Source organism: Oxyura jamaicensis, chromosome 26 (assembly GCF_011077185.1).
Source record: "Oxyura jamaicensis isolate SHBP4307 breed ruddy duck chromosome 26, BPBGC_Ojam_1.0, whole genome shotgun sequence".
Classification (NCBI taxonomy): domain Eukaryota; kingdom Metazoa; phylum Chordata; class Aves; order Anseriformes; family Anatidae; genus Oxyura; species Oxyura jamaicensis.
The window spans coordinates 1,665,694-1,689,292 of record NC_048918.1 but is presented as its reverse complement, the minus strand read 5'-3'; the positions used below and the strand labels follow the sequence as shown (position 1 = coordinate 1,689,292).

The 23,599-nt window shown below is 45.0% G+C and overlaps 2 protein-coding genes across 5 annotated transcripts in view; both read left to right on the top strand.

The window, feature by feature from the left end:
- Window positions 1-19,985, top strand: part of SLC26A8 (solute carrier family 26 member 8) — a 29,945-nt gene extending 9,960 nt beyond the window's left edge. The window contains exons 3-21 of one of the 4 annotated variants that reach the window (XM_035347365.1): window positions 1,822-2,080; window positions 4,528-4,667; window positions 5,033-5,149; window positions 6,105-6,280; window positions 6,781-6,945; window positions 7,613-7,762; window positions 8,516-8,598; window positions 8,969-9,116; window positions 9,945-10,058; window positions 10,205-10,282; window positions 11,453-11,548; window positions 12,473-12,579; window positions 13,248-13,317; window positions 14,138-14,230; window positions 14,311-14,445; window positions 15,748-16,116; window positions 16,998-17,052; window positions 17,174-17,352; window positions 18,512-19,985. In XM_035347365.1, the coding sequence (XP_035203256.1) occupies window positions 1,977-2,080; window positions 4,528-4,667; window positions 5,033-5,149; window positions 6,105-6,280; window positions 6,781-6,945; window positions 7,613-7,762; window positions 8,516-8,598; window positions 8,969-9,116; window positions 9,945-10,058; window positions 10,205-10,282; window positions 11,453-11,548; window positions 12,473-12,579; window positions 13,248-13,317; window positions 14,138-14,230; window positions 14,311-14,445; window positions 15,748-16,116; window positions 16,998-17,052; window positions 17,174-17,352; window positions 18,512-18,709 (2,577 nt within the window). In that variant the 5' untranslated portion in view covers window positions 1,822-1,976 and the 3' untranslated portion in view covers window positions 18,710-19,985. Of the gene's footprint in view, window positions 1-1,727; window positions 2,081-4,527; window positions 4,668-5,032; window positions 5,150-6,104; window positions 6,281-6,780; window positions 6,946-7,612; window positions 7,763-8,515; window positions 8,599-8,968; window positions 9,117-9,944; window positions 10,059-10,204; window positions 10,283-11,452; window positions 11,549-12,472; window positions 12,580-13,247; window positions 13,318-14,137; window positions 14,231-14,310; window positions 14,446-15,747; window positions 16,117-16,997; window positions 17,053-17,173; window positions 17,353-18,511 lie in introns of those variants that run through there. The other 3 variants (XM_035347364.1, XM_035347366.1, XM_035347367.1) reach the window with 3 other exon arrangements.
- A 3,119-nt stretch (window positions 19,986-23,104) lies between these two features.
- Window positions 23,105-23,599, top strand: part of SRPK1 (SRSF protein kinase 1) — a 24,778-nt gene continuing 24,283 nt past the window's right edge. Inside the window, exons 1-2 of the mRNA XM_035346861.1 lie at window positions 23,105-23,233; window positions 23,321-23,381. Of these exons, the coding sequence (XP_035202752.1) occupies window positions 23,191-23,233; window positions 23,321-23,381 (104 nt within the window). The 5' untranslated portion in view covers window positions 23,105-23,190. The remainder of the gene's footprint in view (window positions 23,234-23,320; window positions 23,382-23,599) is intronic.

The window sequence follows — 23,599 nt, the reverse complement described above, 5'->3', positions numbered from 1 at the left end:
AGAGCCCCGGGGAGCCGACAGGGGACGGGAGCCGCCCCCGGAGCGGCGCAGCCCGGGCTGGGCACGGCCCCGACCCCCGCCGCCTCCCGCCCCCGTTGCGGTGCCCGGCCCCGATGACCCGGCCCCGGCTACGGGCGGAGATGCCCCAATATGGAGCCGACGCGGAGCTATCGCGAGAGCGGCCCCGATCGCGACGGCGGCCCCACAGGGGCTGTGAGGGGAGGAAGCCGCCGCGACATGGCGGAGGGGGGGGGGCGGGGAAGCCAGGTGGTGCCTCGTGTGGTGTGCTCGCGGAGCCCGAGGGTGTGCTTGGAGTGAAAATAAAGGAAAATGTGTGAAAAAAAACGAGTGAAAGCAGCAGTTGTGCAGGCCCGAGTTGGCCTGCGAGGCGTATCTCGTGTGCTTCTGGAGTTGTGTGCGTTAGTTTTAATTAATTAATTAGCGTTGGTAAACTTCCTGAGGACGCTTTGTTCCCTCAGGGGGGGCTTCACGCCAGCAGGGATGAGGACAGCTAAGCTGATCCACCCAGATTTCCCCGTATATTTCCCTATCTTTCTGTGTCTGCTTGGAGACCAAGCCATGTCCCAGCACTGTAAGAGGCCTGTCTTCGCTAGGTAGTAAGTGCAGGACGTCGCAGCAAATAAATAGTGGGGGGGCTTGGGGATTAGGGCCGCTTTTTGTTCGATTGCAGGCTTGAGTCTTATAAGCAGTACTGTGCAAGACAGGCAAACTGGGAATGGAATTTGGAAGCTCACTTCTGTGTCAAAAATAGTATTCTCTACACAGCCCACCGGAGTGGGACGCTTTCCTCTGCTGCTGGGAGTCCTCACAGAGGTCTAAATAATAGGAATGAGCTACAGTTAACGTTTAGCACTGCTTGCATCTAAAAAGTAACTACTTCCTAACATGCTGAGGGGTTTAACACCTTTAATTTGCTATCTCTAGCTTCTTGTTAGTTTCGTTTGTTGTGTTACCTTACCTTGAAAAGGTGATCGTGCTCAAAGATGTCATAAACAGCTAAGGCTTGGAGAGCTTGTACTGGTTTTGAAGATCTAAACTCATCTGTGGAAGACCTTGATTTATCTTTGCTTTAAAAAGAGGAAGAAATCGTGCCTTGGAGATGGTTTGAGACTTGCCTACAGCCAGCTGTTTCTGTGGTTTAGAACGACTGGGGTGTGCGGGCGTGTTGGTGGATATGTCTTACAAGGCAGTAAATACTGTGTCAGGGTGCCTGGAGCTGTATCAGAAGTCACATATCTCAATGATGCAAAGCACTAAACCTGTACAGACTGATCCTGGCAGTTCAGGAAATGAAATATGAGGCGAAAGCTTACTCTGGATTTGAATTTTTATTCTGCCTCAGCTGTCGGTATGAGAACTTTAGAATATCGTAGCTCTGCTCTTGCACTGGGCCTTTGCTCAGCCAGTATTCGCTTTGGGAACTCACATCTTACCTACTCTGAGTGATGGTGATTGAATTCAGATCTCCTTCCAGATATTAAAAAGCTCAGGAACGTGAGTCAGATGTTTTGGGCATTTAAAAACCTGAATGGTATCAGATAGCCATTTTACACAGCACGTTGCAGCATTTGAGCGGCCTCAGATTTAGCAGCTCTCTGTAGACTTCAAACCTTTTCCTCCAGCATGGAAACAAGGAAAATTGAAACGGTTTTCTCAGCTGTAGTAGGTTTATAGAGAGAGATTGCATTCAGTTCCCTTAACACGGGAATTATGTTGAGGTGGATTGACGACACATCATGCTTTTTGTTGGTTTTGGTTTTAATAGATATTTCAGTCAATCACCTTGTTTCTTTATTCCAGTCTCACTGCGAAGAACGAGAGCTTTCATTGTGGTCTCCTGCATTTGCTGTTCCTCGGTTTTTTGTTGTCTGTGATCAGAAAAAAAAAACGTGGAGTTACACAACGATACTGTCTGTACTTGCAGGCAACCAGCAGTTTACAGGGCCCAGAGAGAAATGCAGACAGAGAAGCACTTCGAAGCATTCTTGGAAAGAAACCTGCCTTCCACCTTGCGTGGAGAACTACAAACCCCTCAACAGAACAGACGGCTACATTGCAGGTGAGCTCTGTGCCACAAATTGGACAGGTGTAAAGAAAGGGAGGAGACTCTTCAATCCCAAACGTAAAAGAGGTGCTGACTTGCCCACAGCTTCTGATTAAAATGCCAAACTGATCGATAACTGAAGCAGATCACCCCGTTACAGAACTCGTGCACCCCACTACCAAAGCTGCTGACTTGCAATCTGCAGAAGTGTTTGTTCACTTCATGACTATGATAACGTTAGGGATAAATGCATTGTAAAGGGAAACTGTTGATAGTTGTAGTCCCCTCAGTCCAGCTGTCAGACGCAAGCTTTCAAATTTATTTTATTTTCTCTGGTTTGTGCCATTTCTTGGCTCCTATTTCTTAAATTTCAAGACCCATTTTCTGTTCCTTCGTAGCTGGGGACATGGAAAGTTGCACAACGGTATGACTGAGATTGACCCAACTGCTTTTACATTATTTTGGAGCTATGTTCCTACCTTATTCAAGGAGAATGGGTGAGGCAAATGTACAGTACTAATGCTTCCATAGCCTGATTTTCCCATCTGCCAAAATTCTCTTTTGGTCATTATACCAGGGATAGAAGCATTTCTTCTGCCAGAGGAGCCCTGTAGGGTCACTAGAAGGCAGGCTTTGTTGGCAACTTGAGGAGAATTCCTGGTGTTCTTCCAGCAAGGCAAATATAATCAAAAATAGGAAGCCCTTTCATCAGCTTCTCTTTTAGTTTTGTTTGACCATGAATGCTCTTGGTTTTCTGACTGAATCTCTCTTTGGATGCGGAGAGGACTGTCAATGGTTATGACTGTGTCTACTCTACAAAGTCTTTATAAGAAAGTCAATATAAAATCTCTGATTCATCATTTATCTGAGCTCTGTTTCAGCATGTAAACTGAATGTATACTGAAACTCAGACTGTTATTCTGGGACCGTGACAGGACCTGAGACTCAAGTCTAGCTATGGGTGAGGTTCCACAAGGTGTGGTGAGCTAATCTAGCAGCTTGCTGCTGCCAGGTGGGACAGGACACACAGGGAAAAGGCGAGTAGGGGAGCCAGACTTCCCTCTTTTTGTACAGCCAGCTCTTACATCAGCTTAGCAACGTGGGCGACTGCAGCCTAAAACTGTGGATCCTGTTTTACTTAAACCATTGTAATTTCCTGGTGATAAGTGAAGGCAAATGGAACCATAGTTTGACTCACTTCTGAGCTTTCTGGTTTTCCATTTCACCTTGAAAAAGTGCCATTGATTAATTTCTGTAATGGTGAGATCATTTAGACTGTGCAATAGCCATCCATCCCAGCACTGTCTTTTCATATATTAAAAAAAAAAAATAAGAAGGAGATTGGATAAAGATCTGCAGTCAGAAAAACAAAATTACTGGCTGGAAAGGCTTGAACTGTGTATAATTATGATGTGATCTAGATCTGCCCACCCAGAAATGCCTGCTGCAATAAAATAAGTCTTGCCCAGAGGTTGAAAGGAGAATTATACTTTAAAGTCATGGCTGTTATTATTGGAAACTTTATCACTGCACTTGCTGCTTAATAAGAAAATGTCTTTATTCCCTCCCCCAACTCCTCATTTAAGAATCACGTCTTTCTTGCTTCCTCATGCTGTTTTCCCTGTTTCTTCTCCACTTCCCTATCTCTTGTGTTTTCTCTGTTCTCTGTTTTGTATTCGCTGGGCAGCCCAGTGTGTAGGCACCTTGGACAATAGCACGATGGGAAGGGACTCAGCTCCGTAATGTCCTCTGGAGCTCGGTCTCCCCAGCCACTGCTCAGGGTTGCAGAAGCTTTGGGCAGAAGCTGCATCGCTTATATTTGGTTTGTAAGTAGAAAATCACCAATATGGGCAGGGGATTAAAAAGGGGAAGGAGGAACACAGGACTCGGGGGTTAGTCAGAGTTTACCTACTGGAAATATTGATTCAAAGATGTGTAGGCAAAATAAGTCATCCAGGTCAAGCCCTGCTTGTATCCCCGTGGTAAGTAATGCAATACAGGAAACTTTTTACTGTTGTTTTCTTTTTTTTGGATGTGGGATAGGCTTTTTTTTCCCCTCCAGATGCAGCATTTGTATGTTTGTTTGTTTGTTTTTTGATCAGAAGAGGAGCGATCAAATCACCACCTCCTATTTCTCCGCAGTGTTAATGAGGTCAACTAATTGATGCGTGCGGTGCTCTGGCGCTGGCAGGGTGTCATACGAATGGCACACGGACTATTTGCGATTCATCTGAATGGAATGCAAAGGCACAGGGGTGCCTATGTAGGACTCACGCTCTACGCCAGCTGGATCTGGGGAAGGCTAATGCCGGTGTGGGTTCGCAGTGCACGGTGCCTGCAGAGAGCTGACAGCAGCAGCGTGGCTTCTGTGCCTGCACAGTGTGAGGTCATGCAAAAAGGCTGCAGACCGTGGAGGTTGTAAAAGGCGTTGCATATCGCTCAGCTTATTTGATTCTTTTCAGATTCTCCTGGGGAAGGTTCAGGAAGTTCGTACGCAAGATGTTCCCTATCCTGAATTGGCTTTTTTCGTATCAGTTCAGAGAATGGATCTTGAGGGACCTGCATGCAGGCCTAAATGTTGGGATGTTTCAGATTCCTCAAGGTAGGCAGAGAAAAAAAACAAACACTCTTTCTTCCTTTCCTACGTCAGCCTTTTCATGATCTACCACCTGTATGTCATTCTGTTCTCTCAGATGTCATCGGATTATGTGGGAACTTTAATTTACAAGTTCCCTAAACCATTACCCTATTTACTTGCACATTTGCAAGAAAGCGTATGTTCTATAATCTATTACATGGTGTAATTTCAAGGAAAGGGTACTGCCTTTTTTCATAAAGTCTTTCTCAAACTAAATCGAAATATAGACTAATAACAGCATTTTCCTATATTGCAAACAAAATAACACAGTCTTTAAAATCCACCTTGCAAAATCAGGTCTGTTAGATACCTACGTTTTTGCTTTCTAGGGCTGTTAGGAATTTGGCTGACCAGGTTACCTCTGCCAATGGTCAATTGCTTCCTCTCCACGTTCTGCTGCTCGATGCTCTATGTTATACTGGGGACCTCGCATCATATCTCAGTAGGTGAGGTTTATTTAGTACTGCAAAACGTTTCTACAGGACGTAGAGATTGTGTTCAGTGCTGCTTCAACAAGCCGCCAGGATGTCCTAATCTATTTCATCTAAAATGCAGATGTTATTTAGGTGAGAGTCCAGACCCAGAGATTCTCAGTTCATTGTTCCACCCCTCTGCAGCTGATCTGTGGTGAGAATTTCAGGAAGTCAGTCCAGTCCCAGCTGCGAGGCGCCCTGTCCCCCTGAGGACACAGCTCCTGTGGCACAGACATCACAGCAAAGGAGACAGCTGGAATGTCATTGGAAGCGTCTCCTACATAAAGTAAAGGGCCAGCGCAAGCTGCTTCCCATTTACCCTCAGGATGTGACTGTGATTCATGATTTAGCTCCTGGTCTTCTCCAGGGGTCTTGTAGTTTCTTGCCATGACTGAGCTGTTGATGGTTTTGCATTCTTAATTTGTTCAGAAACCAGATTATTAAAATTCTGTTTACATGTTTATGATAAAAAGTAGATCCGTGGAGTTCTGGCCTCTTTGGCAGTTCTTTCTCAGACTGACTGTATTTTTTGGACTTGAAAGTGTCCCTGCCAGTGGCAGGGGGTTGGAATTAGAGTATCTTTAAGGTCCCTTCCAACCCAAACCATTCTGTAATTCTGTAATTTTATGGCAGTTCATTGTAATGTATCCATTTTTGCATTCAAATCTTTTTGTCGTGCATTTGATCAAACAAAGGCTGTTTGTAAAACTGCAGGAGTCTGAAATTTTCAGATGGGACTTTGGAAACTTTAGGTACTTATTCAGAAACAGTAAAATAAATATGAATAAAATTATATAGATGAATGAAAATAGACTGTCTCATACTGTACGGACTGATGGGGGGGTGAAGAGATGGCTGCGTGCTTTTAAGATAAATCCTTGTTGCAACATCTCATGCAGTTCCATTTTCTTTGTTCTGTTGGTCCCAGGCTCATTCAGCATCCTAAACCTGGTGGTGAAAAACATTCTGAAGTCTTTTAATTTCAACCAAACGCTGTCCTTTAATGGTTCGGTGGACAATTTCTCAGACCCTACCCTTACGAAAGGTTATATGGAGGCCTTGACTCTTACTGCATCAGTAACGTTTTTGACTGGCATCATTCAGGTAGAAGATGAATCTGTTTTATATCCTTAATGATGCATCCTTATGTGTGTTCTCTGTACAAATGTGAGAAGTGGAACTGCTTGCATGTGCTTACCACAAATACCAAGCTCAGCACATTTGAGTGCGTGTGTTGTACAAACTGGGACGTGAAGGTCTGCCTCTTCCTCTCGGGAGGTCTGAAGAAGATGTGATAGGTTCAGATTTATGTGTCGATGATTAATACATCCATGTGTGAAGTAAGTTGTTATCCTTTGCGTTGACCAGTTCTCTGGTATGTGGACCCTTAGGTAGTCCTACATAACTGCCTACACTTGATATAAAGTACTCCTATTTTGTTTGGGCAGTGTCTTACTTAATTGTGCATGATGAATATAGCACGTTCAAATAACTACCCATCATGGACAGCAGTGAAGAGTCACGCTCTTCAAATACAGAAACAAGAAGGGCGGGTTAGACGTAGCTAATTATATTGCATCTCGCTTCTCGTTTGTTCCATACAGTTGCTGCTAGGCTGCTGCTGCCTGGGGTTTGTAACAAAATACTTGCCGAAGACTCTCGTTGATGCTTACCTCACTGCAGCAGCATTGCACGTCATTGTATCCCAGTTCATCTTTATCTTTGGTGTCATGTTTGACTACCATAAGGGCCCCCGAGACATTTTCTGTGTAAGTAAATTCATTATTAGTCAAAGAAATGCATGTTTCTTGTAGGGAACCAAAAAAAAAGAACAGATGCAGAAATCAAAGGCAATTTCAGAATAAGTCAGTTGCTAAGGGATATCTGTGCAAGTCTCAGCTGTGGTTTACTTTCCTTCCTGTTGTCTTGAACGGTGTATGGAGATTATTGTGCGACATGCAAGAAGAAAAACCTGTGTGTATTTTTAATTATTTATGTAACTTTATAATTTTTAGCATGTCTGTATTCATAATAGAGCACGTCATAGAGGAAAAGGTACTTTTTTTCCTCAGCTGAGCATTGTGGGCAAGCTTTTGGACACACAGTGTCTTTGTCATATCTTACAAAGAAGCAGCAGACTCAAAGACAAGTTAATTCCAAGTCTTCCTAATTTATTTCACTAATGTCAGAGAAAGGTGGTGTAGAAGAAAGAGGAATGATCAAACTAGATCTGAGTTACTTGTGGCAGTTTTTTCTCTGCAGATACCAATAGTTTGTTTTAAATTTTGTTTTGCTCTTAGCATCTCTCTCCTCTCGCTGAAGATAGTTTTGTAGCCAAAAGGATGGGTTCAGTTGTCCGGGCGATGTGAGTCAATCTTCTAGAGCATAAAAATAGTTGGAGTGCCTCTGATCCTCTGTATGATGATTCCTTTTCAGGATATATTTCATTACTTCCGGGCTCTCCCAAAGGCTAATGCCACCAGCACATTGCTGTTTTCGCTTAGCCTGCTCGTGCTATGGATCAGTAAATGCATCAGCATAACTTATAAACGTAGTCCAATTGCATTTCCTATGGAACTTCTCTTGGTAAGTGTTCTCCATAATGCCAGCGTGATAATTGAACAAACAGTTCAGGAATGACCTGTCTGAGATGGTGGTGTGGGGCTGAATACCACAAACAGCCTTTGTCACTGATGTGTGGGGTGGATTTCAGCAATGAACTTCTTCGTTCTTCCCCTGCTACTGTGAAAATAAGCTATCCCTGCTCACAAAAGGCCGTGCGAACAAGTCACAGTGAATTGCTACATGAATAAAAAGCAGTGTATAAGGATGAAACCACCACGGAAACCCAGTTCAGGACTCTGAATGTTAATTCTTATCTTTATTAGACACTAGAACCATGAACTCGAAGCTTCAGAGCCTTGATCTAACTATGCTTCTTTTTTGGTCTGGAATTGGTGGAAGGGGATATTCAATTTTGTTACGTTCAAAAGCAATTCTTGCTGTAAATTCTGCAATATTTGTTGCTGCTGTTTTCTCCCCTGGAAAATAGATGAGATTTTTTTAATCCAAACTTTTTCAATTGAAATGAAAATTCTGACTTTTTTGGATAATACAGGAATCTAAAAGATAGCTGCTTTTTCTACGGAATAAGCTACCAAGAGTCCCACCTTGCTGACACTGGAGTTGAAGCCATTTGCCACTTGCCCAACAGGGGCCTGTGGGACACCAGCTGGGGCAGAGCATAACATTACAGCCAGCAAGTCCTTTTGTATTGTTACTTTAACAGAAAAAAAAAAAATCCAAACTATTTCTGAATGTTCTCGTTTTCTTTCCCAGATCATCACAGGCACCATTATTTCCAATCGCATTCATGTTTACGCTGAATCCAGTAGTGCTGTGGTCAGTAAGGTTCCTCAGAGGTTAGTTATCTGTCCTGTTCACGGGGTTATACTTCTGAGATACGAAAGGATGTTTCAGTCTGTTCTAGAAATCTGATGGGCTGATTCTTACTGGGCAGCACAGTTTTAGGAATAATTCTTCAAGAGATTTAATTGCATCATCATTTCAGAACATATGCAGAATACAAACTACAGTCTTCTTTATCAGATTCAGGTTTTGTTAGGCACAAAAGAAGGAATTTGTATTTTTTGTGAGGTGGAAGCAAAGAGTCTTAGATATCCAGAGCATCTCCTGTGAGGTGCTAGATGATGCCTCTGGTGTTGGTTCTGAGTATGGCCTGTGCACAGAGCCCAGCCCAGGTTTAAACTTACCTGTTCTCTGATCCTATAGGCTTCTGCCTCCCACAATGCCAGATTTACCAAACCTGAGCAAGATCATAATGCCTGCTTTCTCCCTTGCTATTGTAAGCTGCTTCCTTCTTGTTTTTATTGGAGAGAGGTATGCTTCGCTTCACAACTACAGGATTTCCAGCAGCCAGGTGAGAACAAAGCTGCACGTACTTCTTAGGCTAATATTGGCCACAAATTATCCACAATAAAAAAAATATCCACACTCTTGGCCATCTTTTAGCAAGAGGCCTTTGTGTAGCCTCAGTGGTTTGGATGACCTCCCTGCCAGCACACACACACACACACTGCTGCTACTGAACCCCGAGGACCAATGCTGTTGTGAATCCATGAGATCTATAAAAGCACGCAACGTGATTAACTGCAATTGTAAATGGCCAGGGCTGCTATGGCTCTCTGTAGGTGGCTACTGTCCCAACGTATGGGTTCTCAGCCCAGAGTGATTGCTCCGAGAGTCTTTTAAGCTAAAACCGTGTTAGTTTCCAGTGTTTCCATGCTTATTAGATTTAGTAAGGATTAGCTGTTTTGAAGTACTCCATGTTTTGCTTGTTGTGATGGCTTTGAATCTGTGTTAGAATGGAATTAATCCAGTAAGGAAGCTGCCATGACTTCCTGCAGTCTTTGCGGATAAATAGAAAGGGAATGTCTTTTCCACTGAGCTTTTGTTTGGGTGTACTGAAATTTGCCATGTGTTAGCCTGGAAACTTTGGGGTTCTAAGTGGATTTCTTTATAAATAGCAACTAGAGTCTTGGGACCATGACATCCTCTGCTGTGAAAACATTGTGCCTTTTAAGAGAATTCATTTAATCCTGGGAGACCTTGTTTTCCAGAAGGTTTTCTGGGCTGAGCAACCAGCAAGTGTGAGCAGAAGGAAATGTACTTCTTGTTAAGCCACTTCTATTTAGCTAAGTCATTCATTTTGGGGTTTTCTCTACTTCCTTATGTTTCTGTTTTACAGGAACTAATAGCTGTGGGGCTATGCAATATTTGCAGCTCATTTTTCAAAAGCTTTGCTATCAGCTGTGCTATTTCTGGAACTGTCATTCAAGAGAAGACAGGTGGAAGAACACAGGTGAGCTGGGCTGGGTTTGTAAAGCTTCCACACTCTCATCTCAAATCACTGTCTATCGACTATAGGCTGACATTTCATCCAGACAATTGGTGAGATGTAAAGTTACATCCCCGTGCAACGTGAATTCACATGCCCTCTCTGTTCAGTTAGCAGCAATGATTGGAGCAACTATAATGCTGGTGATTGCGCTGAAACTAGGATACTTCTTCCAGATGATTCCTAACGTAAGTGAACATGAAATAGTTATGGTAGCAGCCTACTTACTTTCTAAGCATAACATGAAGATTTCCTGGACAGTCGGGGTTATATCATTCTCTAGAGTCAATTGTTTTCATGGGCAGACCAAACCAAAACAATGACTTTAAACTTTCCTAAATTTCAGCAGGCTGAAACACTGGATAATAAACAATGCATCTCTCTCCCATCTCTGACTGCTCAGAACAAGCTAAAATTGCTCGGCTAAAAGCATTCAAATTTCACTGCCTGGGTGTGTAATTTAGATGTATTTCACTTACAGTTTCCCATCTTCCAAGCTTTTTTGCACAACTGTATAACACTTTCATGAGCTCCTGTCTTGCATCTGTATAAGTAATTTCTGCTTCAAAATCTTTAGTGTAAAGAGGTAAATAAAATCTTCAGAAATGGGAATTTGGGTTTAGTGTCTCTGATTCCAGCTTGTTCATTGAGGTTTATTTTAAAACCATATGCACTACCAAACTGCCTTTTGTGCATTTCTTGCTGCAAACATTTGTTGCTGCAGACTGTTCAGAATACTCAATTTTTTACTTCTCTCTTAAAATTTTTTATCTAGACTTTCTTTTTTTTCCCTTTTTTCTTAGAGAACGACTGACATAGAGCATTACTTCCTGATTTTTTTTCCTGGCCTCTTTGTGAGATGGAAGAATTAATCCCCTTCCCAAAACGAGCTGACAAAACAGAATTTAAACATCTACTTCCCTTCAATCTCCTTTTCATTTCCAAGAAGGGCTTTTTCAATAAATGGTGTCAAACAACTTCCTAAATTTGGCAATGCACTGCCCATGCTAATTGAAACCATTTTTCCAAACAGCAGCTCTTAATTCTGTAGATAGTGTTGGCATTTCTCCTAGTGCTGCAGGAGGCAGAGGGATTCACTGAAGAATATTGTAATGGAAACTACATACAGTGTTTCAAGAGGAAGTCCAGTTGTACTGGCAAAAGTAATTGTGAAGTCAAACAAGCTGCACGCTAGTTTCATGTTGGTTTACAGATCAGAGGAGATCTGTTATACCTATCCCTAAAAATTATGGAAATGAGATTTAAATTCTGAGCAGTTTGTCTTGGATATCTGTTCCTTAACGTGTTGTGGACGGAATAAATATCAGATGGATTTCTTTTTTTTTTTATTTGTACAGGGTGTACTGGCTGCTATTGTGGTATTTAACATGCTACCTTTTCTTCAAAAATTTCTGGACATCCCCACTCTGTGGAGACAGGATAAGTATCATTTAGTAAGTGGCAAAAACAAACAAACAAACAAGCAAAAAACACCTAAGAATTGTAACGTGCCTTAAAGGGAGAAATGCATGTTTTGGGAGGGCAAGGCAAAGCAGTGGCCTCTCTCTCAGAAGAGGGATTCTTTGAAATTCCCACTGAAAGAATTGTACTGAAATCTCTACAGATCAATTTGCAATTCTATACAGGGAGAACCGGTCATTGTTGTTGCTTCCCAGATCCCCTGAGAAGGAAATTGTCTAGCTGTCAGTTGGGAATATGTTAACGCTTGTTCCGGATTTCTCATTAAGAGAAAGGCCCCCAGTATGATGTGACTCCTCTTAATTATTGAAGCCCTTTTAAAAAATCAGGAGATTTGAACTGTGTGTAAGATTTGTAGCTTGTGGGTTCTGTGTAGGCTTAGCCAGCATTGAACTGGATGATAGAAAGGATCAAAAAAATCTACCAGACCTGCTTCTGTTATTTGCCATGCCAGAAATCAATCCTTTCTGTCTGGGTTGAGGGTTTCAGCATCATCAGACCAAATCTTTATCTGGGGACCTCCATGCAGTTTTGTATTTTCAAGAACAAAGTGTTTACCAGGAGGGAAGTTCTCAGCACCATTTTTTTCAGCCACACCTGGATATTTGCCTTGTTCTTCAGGGTAGACCAGAGTTGTGGAGGTATCTGTATAGCCACTGCATATCCCCAAATGCAGGGCAAAGGAAAACAGGCAGTCCATCTTGTCCATAATTGTAGCTGAGTTATGTATTTTGAGGTCCTGCACCTTTTTCTTGCGATCCTTGTGACTAAAGCGAGGACTGAGGTGGTCTAGAGGTATTGCTAAGATTTTTTTCTTCAATTTTCAGATGCTGGGCCTGAGTTGGAGGTCATTTTTATATGATTTTACGGCTAATGTTCACTCTGTCTCTTGTTCAAAGGTTATTTGGCTTGGAACTTTTGCTGCAGTGCTTCGTCTTGGTTTTGATGTGGGATTAGTGATCGCCCTGGCACTTGCATTCTTCATAATCAGCATTAGGTCACACAGGTACTTGTAACTCCTAGAGCAACATGCTAATTTTTCTGAGAGCTGATATTGTGGAGATAGCTATGCATGTGACAATGGAAAAGTAGCTTCATGTTTGTAAACACTTAATTCAGGTCATTCTGGAGTCTCTAATGCTATCGCAAAGCAATAATCTTGTCAAGTCTACAAGCTCTGGATTGGTCCTTTCTGCAGGTGTGCCATGCAACTGGAAACTGCTCCCTGTAGTGGAGGCATCAGCCAGGAGAGGTGATCTGTATACACGCATCTGCATACACGCTTCCAGAAGGATAAAATGAGATGTTGTGTCTTTATTTCAAATGTATTCCTTAGTCTTCATTGCCATTTACCAAGTTGCTCTATTTTCCCCATAAAACTAATCTATAATAGCTGAGGGAGATCACATTGTGCTCACATTGCTCAGTTTGTTAGCTGCTATTCCAACCAGGAAAATAATTCATAAATCCAAGCCACACCTCATGATATTTAGCATGATAGGGAAGTACTTGTCTGAGTAGGCTGAAGCCTCTGGAATAATGTGCAAAAAGCTAGGAAATGCCTCAGTTCAAGTATCAAAATCCAGTGAAGAGGAGAGAAATGGAGATCAAGCTTTTAGGAACATGCAGTTTTTCATTGCTGTATGTGAAAACCTAATAAACATCTTGTTTCAGAATGAAGATGCTGGAGCTGGGACAGATTCCAAACATGAATATTTATAGAAGTTTATCCGTCTACAGAGCTGTAAGAGGAAACAAAAAACAAATGTTCCATTTCTCTCTGCAATGCATCTTTTTCCCTTAAATGCCTGGGGGTGGCCATTCATACTCAGTTCATTTGATTCCAAACTTTGAAACTAAAGAATGCTTAAATATCTGGAGAGCAAAGTGACTCAGGTACCTAGCTCAGCCTGCTCGGGCCCCGTGAAGCTCCCTGTGTCAATCTGTGTTGTCCCTGTGGTGGAAGCCACACTGCGGTCGTTTCCGGAGCTGTTTGGCATTTTATGCTGACCTGCTTTTCTCAGTCTGGTTTTGTCCACGCTACGTATGTTTTCACAATAACAGCTGTGCATGTGCTAGACTGACTCACCAGTCCTTGTGGTGATGGGCTAACAGGTAGGGCACAGGCTTTTTTATCACACTATTGCTAAGACCTGCACCCTACAGAGTTGGGCAATACAGCACTGAAGAGCTTTGCCACCTGGGTACGTGCCCAGTGTTACGCTGATGGATTTGCAAAGATTGAATAATAGAAGTACAAGGTTAGTAAGACGAGCACGTAGTGTGTGTTTTCTGTAGTGAGCAATATTAAAAATAATTTGCTGGTTTTATATTGTACCAGCCAATTGTCATCAGCGATAGAGCTGCTGGAGGTACATTTTTAACAAGAGGAACGGGTTTGTTTATGATGATTAGGTCCTTGTTGCCAGTGCCACTACCAGTGGGAGGTGTAGTTAACATTACCTCTGTCTTTAGGATAGCACCTTGCACTCTGTTGCATAGTCAGGAGGGGAATACAGCTCCTGCTAAGTACAACTCTCACAGATCCAACTTTTGTCTTAAAGGCAACGGAGATTGAAGGTGTCAAAATCTTCCAGTGCTGTTCTTCCATTTCTTTTGCAAATATGAATAACTTCAAAAACTACTTGTTACGCAAGGTAAATGCCATTTTTTCAGTTAGTGGAAGTTTCTAAGACCTACTGTTATCCCTGTAATAAGACTTACTTTTCTCTTTCAGATGGACATGAAAGCAGTGCCTCTAGATCAAAGTGAAATGAGGGCTTTCATTTCAGATTCTTCGTCCGACACTTCGTTGGAAAGCAGAGATTTTAAATGCTCTTGTGTCTGTGATCAGCCTCTACCACCACCTAGGGTCAGCTTTAAAAGTATATTTATCTAATCTGTCTGTTCAAGGTGCCTGGTTTTCGGTTACTGAGGACAATGTTCTTAGCTTGCCAGAACTTAAGAGGCTGTAAAAGTTTATATAAAGCATATATATATATTTGCTGTTTGAAAATAAGCAAACATTACCCCTGTGTTTCTTCATACATACTTCGTGATAGAGCAATAGAAGCTCAGCTAATGGGTGAATTAACTAGCGGTTGAAAAATTCAACATATCCTCTCTTCTTCTCCTCAGCCAAGAGAATGAATTTCATAAGGTGCTTTAGTAGGCATTTTCTTCTTTTTCCCCAAAGAAGTGAGTGAAAGTGGAATGTGTACCACTGCCAATATTGCCAAGAACGAGTACAAAATGCCACAAAGGCAGCTGTGATTATCCTGATGGGACAATTATCTCATATCCTTACTGTAATTGGCTGCTGTGTGTCTTCTACAGTCACTCATATCCTTCTTCATCTGAATTTTCCAAGTCTTAGTTTATGAAAGAAACTTCAGGCAAAAGAAGATATTTTCCAAGCAGTTACATGTGATCTGTATAGGTCCTTGTATGAGAAATGGGTTGAAAGACAGCGGCGTGGAAAACATGTGGCACCGAGGTGCTTGGGAAGCAATGGATAATTTAACAGCATCTTCTAAAGCACAGAAATGCAGAGGGTGACTTTTCCTGTCTTGTGCTATAATAATAATAATAATAATAAAACATTTGGAACTATTAAGAAAAAAAATAAATTAATTGGTCCACTCAAGGACCAGCAGGCATACGAGAAGGGAGACAAACAAGAGGTCTGCAGAACTCAGCCAGTAAAGGTCAGCTTACTGTTGCCTAGGAAGGCAATGCATCTTAAAAATATGAGGAAGGAAAATAAAATGCCTTCCTAGAGTGGAAAGAGATGTTGTATGAAGCCATAGAAAGCTTTTTTTTTTTTTCTTTCTGCTTCTTTTCTTCCATGGAAAGTAGAAATAATAAGACTGCAGTATCTCAGGCCATTTCAAGATGTGGAAGAATGAGGTACCACCAGTGCTATTTGGTGGCTGAAGGCACTCTTCTAACCACATCTGAGACTTGCTTAAGTCACCTGCTCCTTTGCATACACTTGTGGCTTTGTGCTATATTTAGTGTTACTTCAGATGTGTTTTTTTTTTACCATGAGAGAAGAAGTATCATGTGATTTACAGTGCTTATTTGCAGAAAATAATAATAATAATAAAAAAAATCCACCCCCCTGGGCCTAGCTCTTCCAGCCACTGCTGTACTCTCCATTTTTCCATCCTAGGTGCCATATACAGCGAAACTGGTGAAGCGAAGCCACGCAGGCAGCGCTTCCTCCTCGTCTTCAGTGAGTTTGGTACGCTGGTCCAAGAATGGAGACAGAGGAGACAGACACAACTCGAAGACGCTCCTGGTGGGAACAGCTGACGCACAGCTTCCATCCCTGGGCACTAACACAGGAGTTACGACTGAAAAGAAGGAGGATGAAGGGAAAGGAGCCAACCTTTCGGCAGGCTCTGCAATAGATAATTCCTCAGTACAGTTAGGTCAGGAGGAACAGTCGGTGCGTTTGCCGCGTCCAGTTCACACCATTATTTTAGACTTCAGCATGGTGCAATTTGTGGATTTGCAAGGTTCAGACTTACTGAAAGAGGTAAGCAACCTAAATCTAGCACAAAAATGTGAAACCTGAAGTTTACCCGATATCATATGGTTTTTGTTAGCCTCAAGTGCCCTGCTACGTAACAATCTATGTATCTTCCAGTTGACCCTTCTGGGTGCAAAATTCAGCTATTGATTTTCAGAAAATAATAACTTCCCATTAAGCCACCTTTTTAAAAGAAAAGTCCCATTACTGATACTTGTTAAAACCTGCCATCCGTTGTCACTAGTTCTAAAATAATGTAAACCAAAACCATATTTATAAAAATGCCTAATTTGCTTTTTCCATTTTGGCTGTTTATTTTTTTTCTTCCAACTGGACACTTAGAAAAAAAAAATATCCTCTTCTTTAGAAGTGTAAGATGTAAAACTACCAGCTGTCTTTTCTTAGCGTGATTTTATTGCTGAATGCCTAATTAGCCTTTTCTTCGAAGTAAGGCTTGAACATTTTAGTCTTCAGGTGGGGACCCTAGCCAGTGGAGAGATATATTTAGCAAAAATAAATGTAATGTAGCTGTGCTGCTCAGAAAGACGCAGTTCCAGATGGATTCTTGCTCAGCTGCCTCAAAGTCTACAGCTCAACTTCAAAGATTTCTGTTTAATTGGTTCCCAACACCTATTGGGAATAATTGCGCATTGAGCTGATCTCCCTAAGATCCTTAAAGATTTATTTGCCACCTATTAAATGCCTTCCCCTTTGGGGAGGGAGATAAGGTCTTTCCAGATTCCTTCCAGCCTCATACTGTGAAATCCTGTGATTCTCTTGTGATTCTTTTCGATTCTTTCAATTTCTTTCCTCATTTATGTTTTACCTTCTGGTGCACTTACATAAAGCAAGATTGTTCTAATGCTGCTATGGGATTCTCTCCACAGATCTGCCACATGTTTCACGACGCTGGCATTACAGTCTTTATAGCTGGCTGTCACCGTGAGTACAGCATCTGTTTATTAACTGATCATGAGGGATAATTTTCAAATTTCAGCGAAATGTTGTAGTTATACTGCTTGTTGTGACTGCTGCTGCTGTTTATCTCCCCCCATTTTTATAGCCTCTGTGATTGCAGTGCTTGAGAAGAATGATTTCTTTGTCAGAGGTGTCACCAAAGGAATGTTCTTTCTAACTCTTCACGATGCCGTGCTGGCTGCTTTGGAGAAGCATCAAAAGCCAGATGGGCTACAGCTTAGGTCAAGAGAGGTTGCTGATAAACTACAAGCTGAACACCAGAAGGTAGGATATTTTGCTTACATTTAAGTCTTCGTGTTGTTAATGACTCTGTCAGTAACTTAAAAGCCTTCTGCTGTTACTGAGGAAGTAGGGCACAGCAGATGCTCTTTTGAATTTTTCAGTTATTTGGTGGTTTGCAACGGACAGAGACCAAAAACAAAAACAAAAAACAAAAATCACCAACAAACCACCAATAATCCAATTTGTTTCTCTGAGTCCTGTGTTCCAGCCTGGGGAAAGACAACTTTGTGTGCAGACTGGAAAGGAATCGGGCCAGTTTTGCAGCAGGGAATGACTTTGTGGCATTTTAGACAATTTCCATTTCTCCCACAGAGCAAGGACCCTGCCAGGGCAGAGCAAAAGCTCCAGGCTTTTTATTTCCAGAGGTTACTGCACCAGCTCCCTTGGGGCTGGTGGGAGAAGTGAAGGACAGCACTGGTTTGATTTTCCAAAGAAATGAAGCTTGTGCACGTGATCTTTCTGCCAGCCCTGTGCAATAGTTTTTAAGCTCATACCCTGTGTCAGCCAAGTTCAAATAGTGTAGACAGTTGCAAGTTCCAGGAAGAGCCCTTCTTCTGAGCAGAAGATTCCTGTAATTGCCCCACCTCGGAAAAAGAACCCAGCCTTGGCTAACTGTGCTGTGCATACCACCAGGCTGAGGTCCTATAGCTGAAGGAGGGGAGAAGGAAAAAAAAAACTATCCAAATCCACAGGAAAATGGGTTTCTTGTGTTCTGCCGCTCAAGGAACAACTTGTTTAACTCTCTTACCTTGGCATTACACTGTCTAGCACAAAGGTATTGACCTTCCTGACTCCCCCATGGAATGAAGGTGTCAGTACACAGTCACCACTCTGATTAGGGGACTTGGGGAAAAGGTTGGGAGCAGCTTCCATGTAGGAGGTGACAGAGGTTCCCCAAAAGTCCACGGTGAGACGAGGCTGGGCCAGGTGTGCAGAAGGGACCCGCAGCAGTTGGAGCTGGCAGCTTGGCAGCCCTGCTGGCTCGTTTCCTCAGCAGCTGAGGTTTTGAGCTGCCCTGTGCTCCCACGCCAGCGCGGCCCTCTTGCTGTTCACATGCTATTGCCTTGGCATGGGAACTGCGCTTGACCGGCTCAACTGACTGGCCACCCTTGGCCTAGAGTGATGTTTGTGTACATTTCAGGAAATAGATTTGCTCTTGGAGAAGACCAGAGAGTTTTCCTCTACAAGGAATTCTGACACCAGATTTCTGCCTGAAGAGCCATCAGATGCCTCATGCTCAGCCCAGAACGAAGCAGCGCCAAGCTCTCTCCGGCAGTTTGATTCTCCATCCTTTCAATCAGATTTTGAGGACCCAGGCTGGGAGAAGAGATGGAAGTAGATCAGCAATCCCTGAATTACAGGTGTTGGGGAACTGGGATGTCAATAGAAGGGAGAAAGGTACTGTCAAGCAACAGTTCTGGTGGTTCTTATCAGCATTTAATGTTATTTTTTTTTTCTTTTCTGTTCCAGAGTTCTTAAAATAGACAGCCTGACTAATGCCTACAGGAATTCTGTTGTTCTAGACAAAAAGCAACATTTATATTATTGGTTTCAGGCATTTTCAAATAGGTATGATATTCAGCAATAGCAACAGCAGAGAAATTTCAGTGTACAAGATAATTCCTAATTTTGTAGCGAATTCTAGCAAATGATAGGCCCTTCTTTCCTGAAATTCTTTAGAAATTAGTTTAAATGCCCCAACGTAGCACTTTTTATATATTTATTGATTATTAGTAAGTAAAACTCATCTGCCATGTCTTGACAGATTACGTGCAGGCAGTTTCATTATCTTCAGAAGTGTGCAGAAGCGTGATGTGAAGCTTCAAAGAAAAGCATTTTGTCATTACTGTTAGACAAATTGCTGAGGTTGATATTGTCTGCACTAACATAACATGATGCCAGTCCTTTCAGCAATTTTCCCTCCATCTGTCTTATCTACCTGAACTAAATCCCAGTAAGCAGTAATTTATTTTTTCATGTTCTTCGCATGAAATGCAAAGTTGTTCTTTACTGAAATAGTGAAGAATGGAGGAATGTATTCATTTTGTTCGGAAGAGCCAGGAAAATTGTAAACTAAGGCACAGTAAACACTTGGGGGAAAAAAAAAATCAGCTTACTTCTATTTTCTGTACATCAGCCGTAGATTTTAACACGGTATTATCAGTACAGGGGTATGGTCTAGGATTACACTGAAAGCAGAAACATTTACCTACAGCAGCAATGCATGCCACCAGCTTCTGCCATACCCTCAGCTGGAGGATCATTTCATGGCACAGATTGCCCACTGCGAAGAGCGAAATTAATTAACTGCATTAATGAAATTATTTAGTGAAATGAATTGTAGATGAGTGGCCAGCACTGTGTCTATGTACTATTCAGCCCCCATTTCGGTGCAAAGTTTGGGTGTAAATGATGGGTCCTTTATATACAGGCCTATGCTCTGGGCTACATTCCAAAACATTTTTAACAGCTCTAACTTCGCTGCTGGGCATCGCGTGGTTTCTTGATGTAGAGTAATAGCACAGTGGCTCCTCTGAATTCTGCTCCTGGCTGCTAAATTTTAGCAATGATACGATGGCTAATGGGAATGTTAATATTAAACCACCTGTAATGAACCGCAGTGAGTTCTTTTCCTCTTTTCCCCCCCCTTTTTTTTTTTTCCATTTAACTTCACACTCTTCCCAGGGGGTTCTCAAGGGAAGCTGCAGCACTGCATGTGTGAAATGCAATGGCGAAGGATTTTAGTGAACGTTACCGTGCTGAGTTGCTTACTGGGAAGGAAACTGAGTGCTGGAACCTTCATACCTTTTGGACTGAAAGACAGGAAAAACTGAAAGCTCAAATGGTATTGAGTAATTCTCAAACCACATATGCTTCCCTGCATTGTTTTGGACAGTGGCTTGACGCCAAGCTCCTCTCAGCTCTGTTCAAAACAGAGTAATACAAACCCCGTGAAAAGCATAGCCCTCACTTCCAGATTCTCTTGGCTCTCCTATGGCAGCCTTGATTTAAGATGAAGTGGCATTCCTAGCTGTTGGCACCATGCAAAGTCTGCACTACAAACCTAAGACTTGATTTTTTTTCGTTGGCTTGCATAGCAGAGCTTGGAATCTTTCCTTCCTACCCCCATGACTCTGCAGAGCTGAGCACCAGGGGACAACTCAGGCGTCAGCATGTTAGCTCTCAAATGATGGGTATTTGTGTTGCAAAACAAATACCTTGCCGAGAGGAAGTCCAGACAATCCTGATCTTTTTCCCTTATAGCTGCACGGTGCCATAACTCTGCTCCTGCACATGTACAGAAGGCTTCTGTGTTTAGCCAAGCACAAATCCCTGGACACAGGCTGCAAAGTGACAAAGCACGTACCTTATGGCCGAGGACTCCACCTATACCTCTAAAAAGCCACAGAAGTCAGAGTTCAAAGGCCTGTCTGTAATCGTGTGCTTGCAGGCAGTTTGATGTTCTCACCTGACCTAGTTGCAACAACCCCGGTTGTTTTGTGCAGACAGCAGCTTTTTAACGCCCTTCCCAGCTAGCGCGATGCCACGATGTTTTCCTAGCAGGGCAGGCTGCAGAAACCCAGGCAGCTCTCCCACTGCACCGTGAATTAGAGGACACAGATCCCAAAACATCACCACGCACGTTACCGTTACACACAAAGCGCATGCAACCTGCAGAAGACGGAAAGCAGTGGAGAAGCCCCGGGAGTCGCAGGGAGCGTGGCAGCAGCAGTTCTTTGGAGCAGCGTGCTGCGGGGTGTCGTGCTGCACAGGGAGCTATGAGGAAGGACCAGATGGGCGCAGATCGGGGGCATTCATTCTGCTACTGCCAGGCTGTCTGGGGAAAGGGATGGATTTGGGCTAGGGCCTGGCAAACCTTTGAGGGTGCTACCCCAGACTGCGTTTTTCTATCCCAGATTAGAAGTCAGGGAAGAAACCTAGCAGGAGTGGAGGTGTTCCTTGCTCCTTCCCCCGTCAGTAATACTTTGCTTCTGCAGGAGACCTCTGTGTGAGGCTCAGATTGTGACGGCACGTGGGGGTGGAAGCAAGCGTCCGAGGTTCTGTGATCCCTATCTATGTCCTTGCTTTGCTGTGTTGCCTTCCCAATCTGGCCATGTGCTGTCTTTGATGTCCTCGCATGAAGAAACCTGGCCCAGGCCCCAGGAAGCATGAAACAGAGCAGCAGCCCTGGCAGGTGGGAGCTACACCTCGTTAGAGCCAACTGCAGCGCTCATTTAGTACAAATATGGGGCACCAGATCCCTCTGCAGGAGGCTACTTGAGATCCCTGTAGGTTTTGTGCTGTTTCTGTTGGGACTTCTTTGGGGCAGGAACTTTCTGAGAATTGCTGCAGGATATTAGTGGGGGGACTGCATTGTGCTTGAGGTCTTGCAGCTCAGAATCCCAGTTGTGCAAAGGCTGAAAACTGGGAGTGAGCTTGTCCTTGTGTGGGGCATTAGTACCATGACGTGCTGTGCTGCAGTTTCTCACTTAGAACCCTTTGCAGGGGGTCAGAGCTTGTCGTGCGTAATAAAACAAAATCTACAAATTACGAAGAGGGCTTTTCTGCCTCCCCAAATTGCCCACGTGTGTACCTACCTTCCCTGGAAAATATTTATAAGCTGATGCCAAAGGGCCCCTGCCCTCGGCCAGGCTTTCCAACGCCCCGTCCTAGGCAGCAGGACGAGGACGCGCACTGCTCGTGCTCAGGGCCCCGCGCGGTGGCCGTGGCTCCCTCTGCTGGCTTCCCCGCGGCACCGGGCGGCTGTGCCGGGCCAAAATCCCTTCCTGGAACCCATCAAGAGCTCGTAACAGAGCTGCAACCGTTTATTTAGGGCTGAAATGGTGTTAAACGGAACGGAACTCGGAGTTCTACGGGAGATGTCCAACCCCCCTCAGCAAAGCCCGGCTGCCTTCCATGGGAAGTGATAAATCAGTGCTGGTAATGACATCTCTGATTCTCGGATGGATTCACCGAGCGGATCGAAGCACCACGACAATCAGAGCCGTGCTGGCAGCTTCATTACCTAATTGCTAATTAACCAACCTTCCCCATGCTCGGCGTTATCTGCCCAGCTGGGGGCAGGACGGCGAGGTCTGCAGGAGGCCGTGCCCAGCCGGCACCCAGCGCCCCGGCCCCACCGCTGCCCCCACACCGGGTGGATCGGGGGTGGAGGAAAATTTGGGTCAAATCCGTGCGAAAATCGCCACGGCGCAGCTCCGGGCGTGGCGTCTGCGCGCCGCGAGTCGCAGCCCAGCCCGGCCGCGTGCCCAGGGGACGGCGACGGCGGGAGCCCCGGCCCCAGATCCGGCCACCCAAAATCCAAAAACTCAGCCCTAAAATCCCCAGCTCCTGCCCCAAAACCCCCAGCTCCCCCCCCGGCCCCCCCAACCAGAGCCGGCGGCCATTTCCCGCTCGTTCCCGGCGCGGGCGCGGGCACCTGACCACGCCCCTTTCCTCCAAGCCCCGCCCCCTCCCATTCACGCCCCACGTGCGTCACACGCGCTCCATTACGTCACACGCGCGGCGCTCCGCCCCCTCCTCCCATTCCCCCCCCCTCGCGCCATGCCGCTGCCGGAGGCGGCTCCGGCTCCCTGCGGGCCCCTCCCCGCGGCGCGCGAGCGGGGGCGGAGCCCGCAGCGACAGATGGGCGTGGCCTTCTCGGCACGCTCCGCCTCCAGCCTCGCCTCGAGCCGGGGGGAGGAGCCAGAAGCGGCGGCGGGCGGGACCGGGCGGCGGCGACGGCGGCGGCGGCGGCGCGGGAAGCTCCGCGCGTGCGCGGCGCGGCCCGGCGTGGCGCAGGGGGAGGCGGCGGCGCGCATGCGCGGGGAGCCCGCGGGGCTGCCGGCCATGGAGCGGAAAGGTGCGGGCCGGGAGGGGACCCCCGAACTCCCCCCCCTCCCCGGTCCTCTCCCGGTCCCCTCACGTCCCTCTCCCTCTCTCCCCGCAGTGCTGGCGCTGCAGGCCCGGAAGAAGCGGACCAAGGCCAAGAAGGAGAAGGCGCAGAGGAAGTGAGTGGGGGCCCGGCCTCCCCCCCCACCCCCCCCCGGCCTCCTCAGGGGGCTCCTGGGCGGGAGGGAGCGAGGGGCTCGGAGCCCTCCCCCCCCCCCCCCCCCCCCCCCCCGGGGGAAAACCCCCCCCCCCCGGCGGGGGGGGGGGGCCGCCGGGGGGGGGGGGGGTTGGGCCCGGGGGGGGGGGGGGTCTCGGCCTCCAGGGGGGTGGGAGAGGC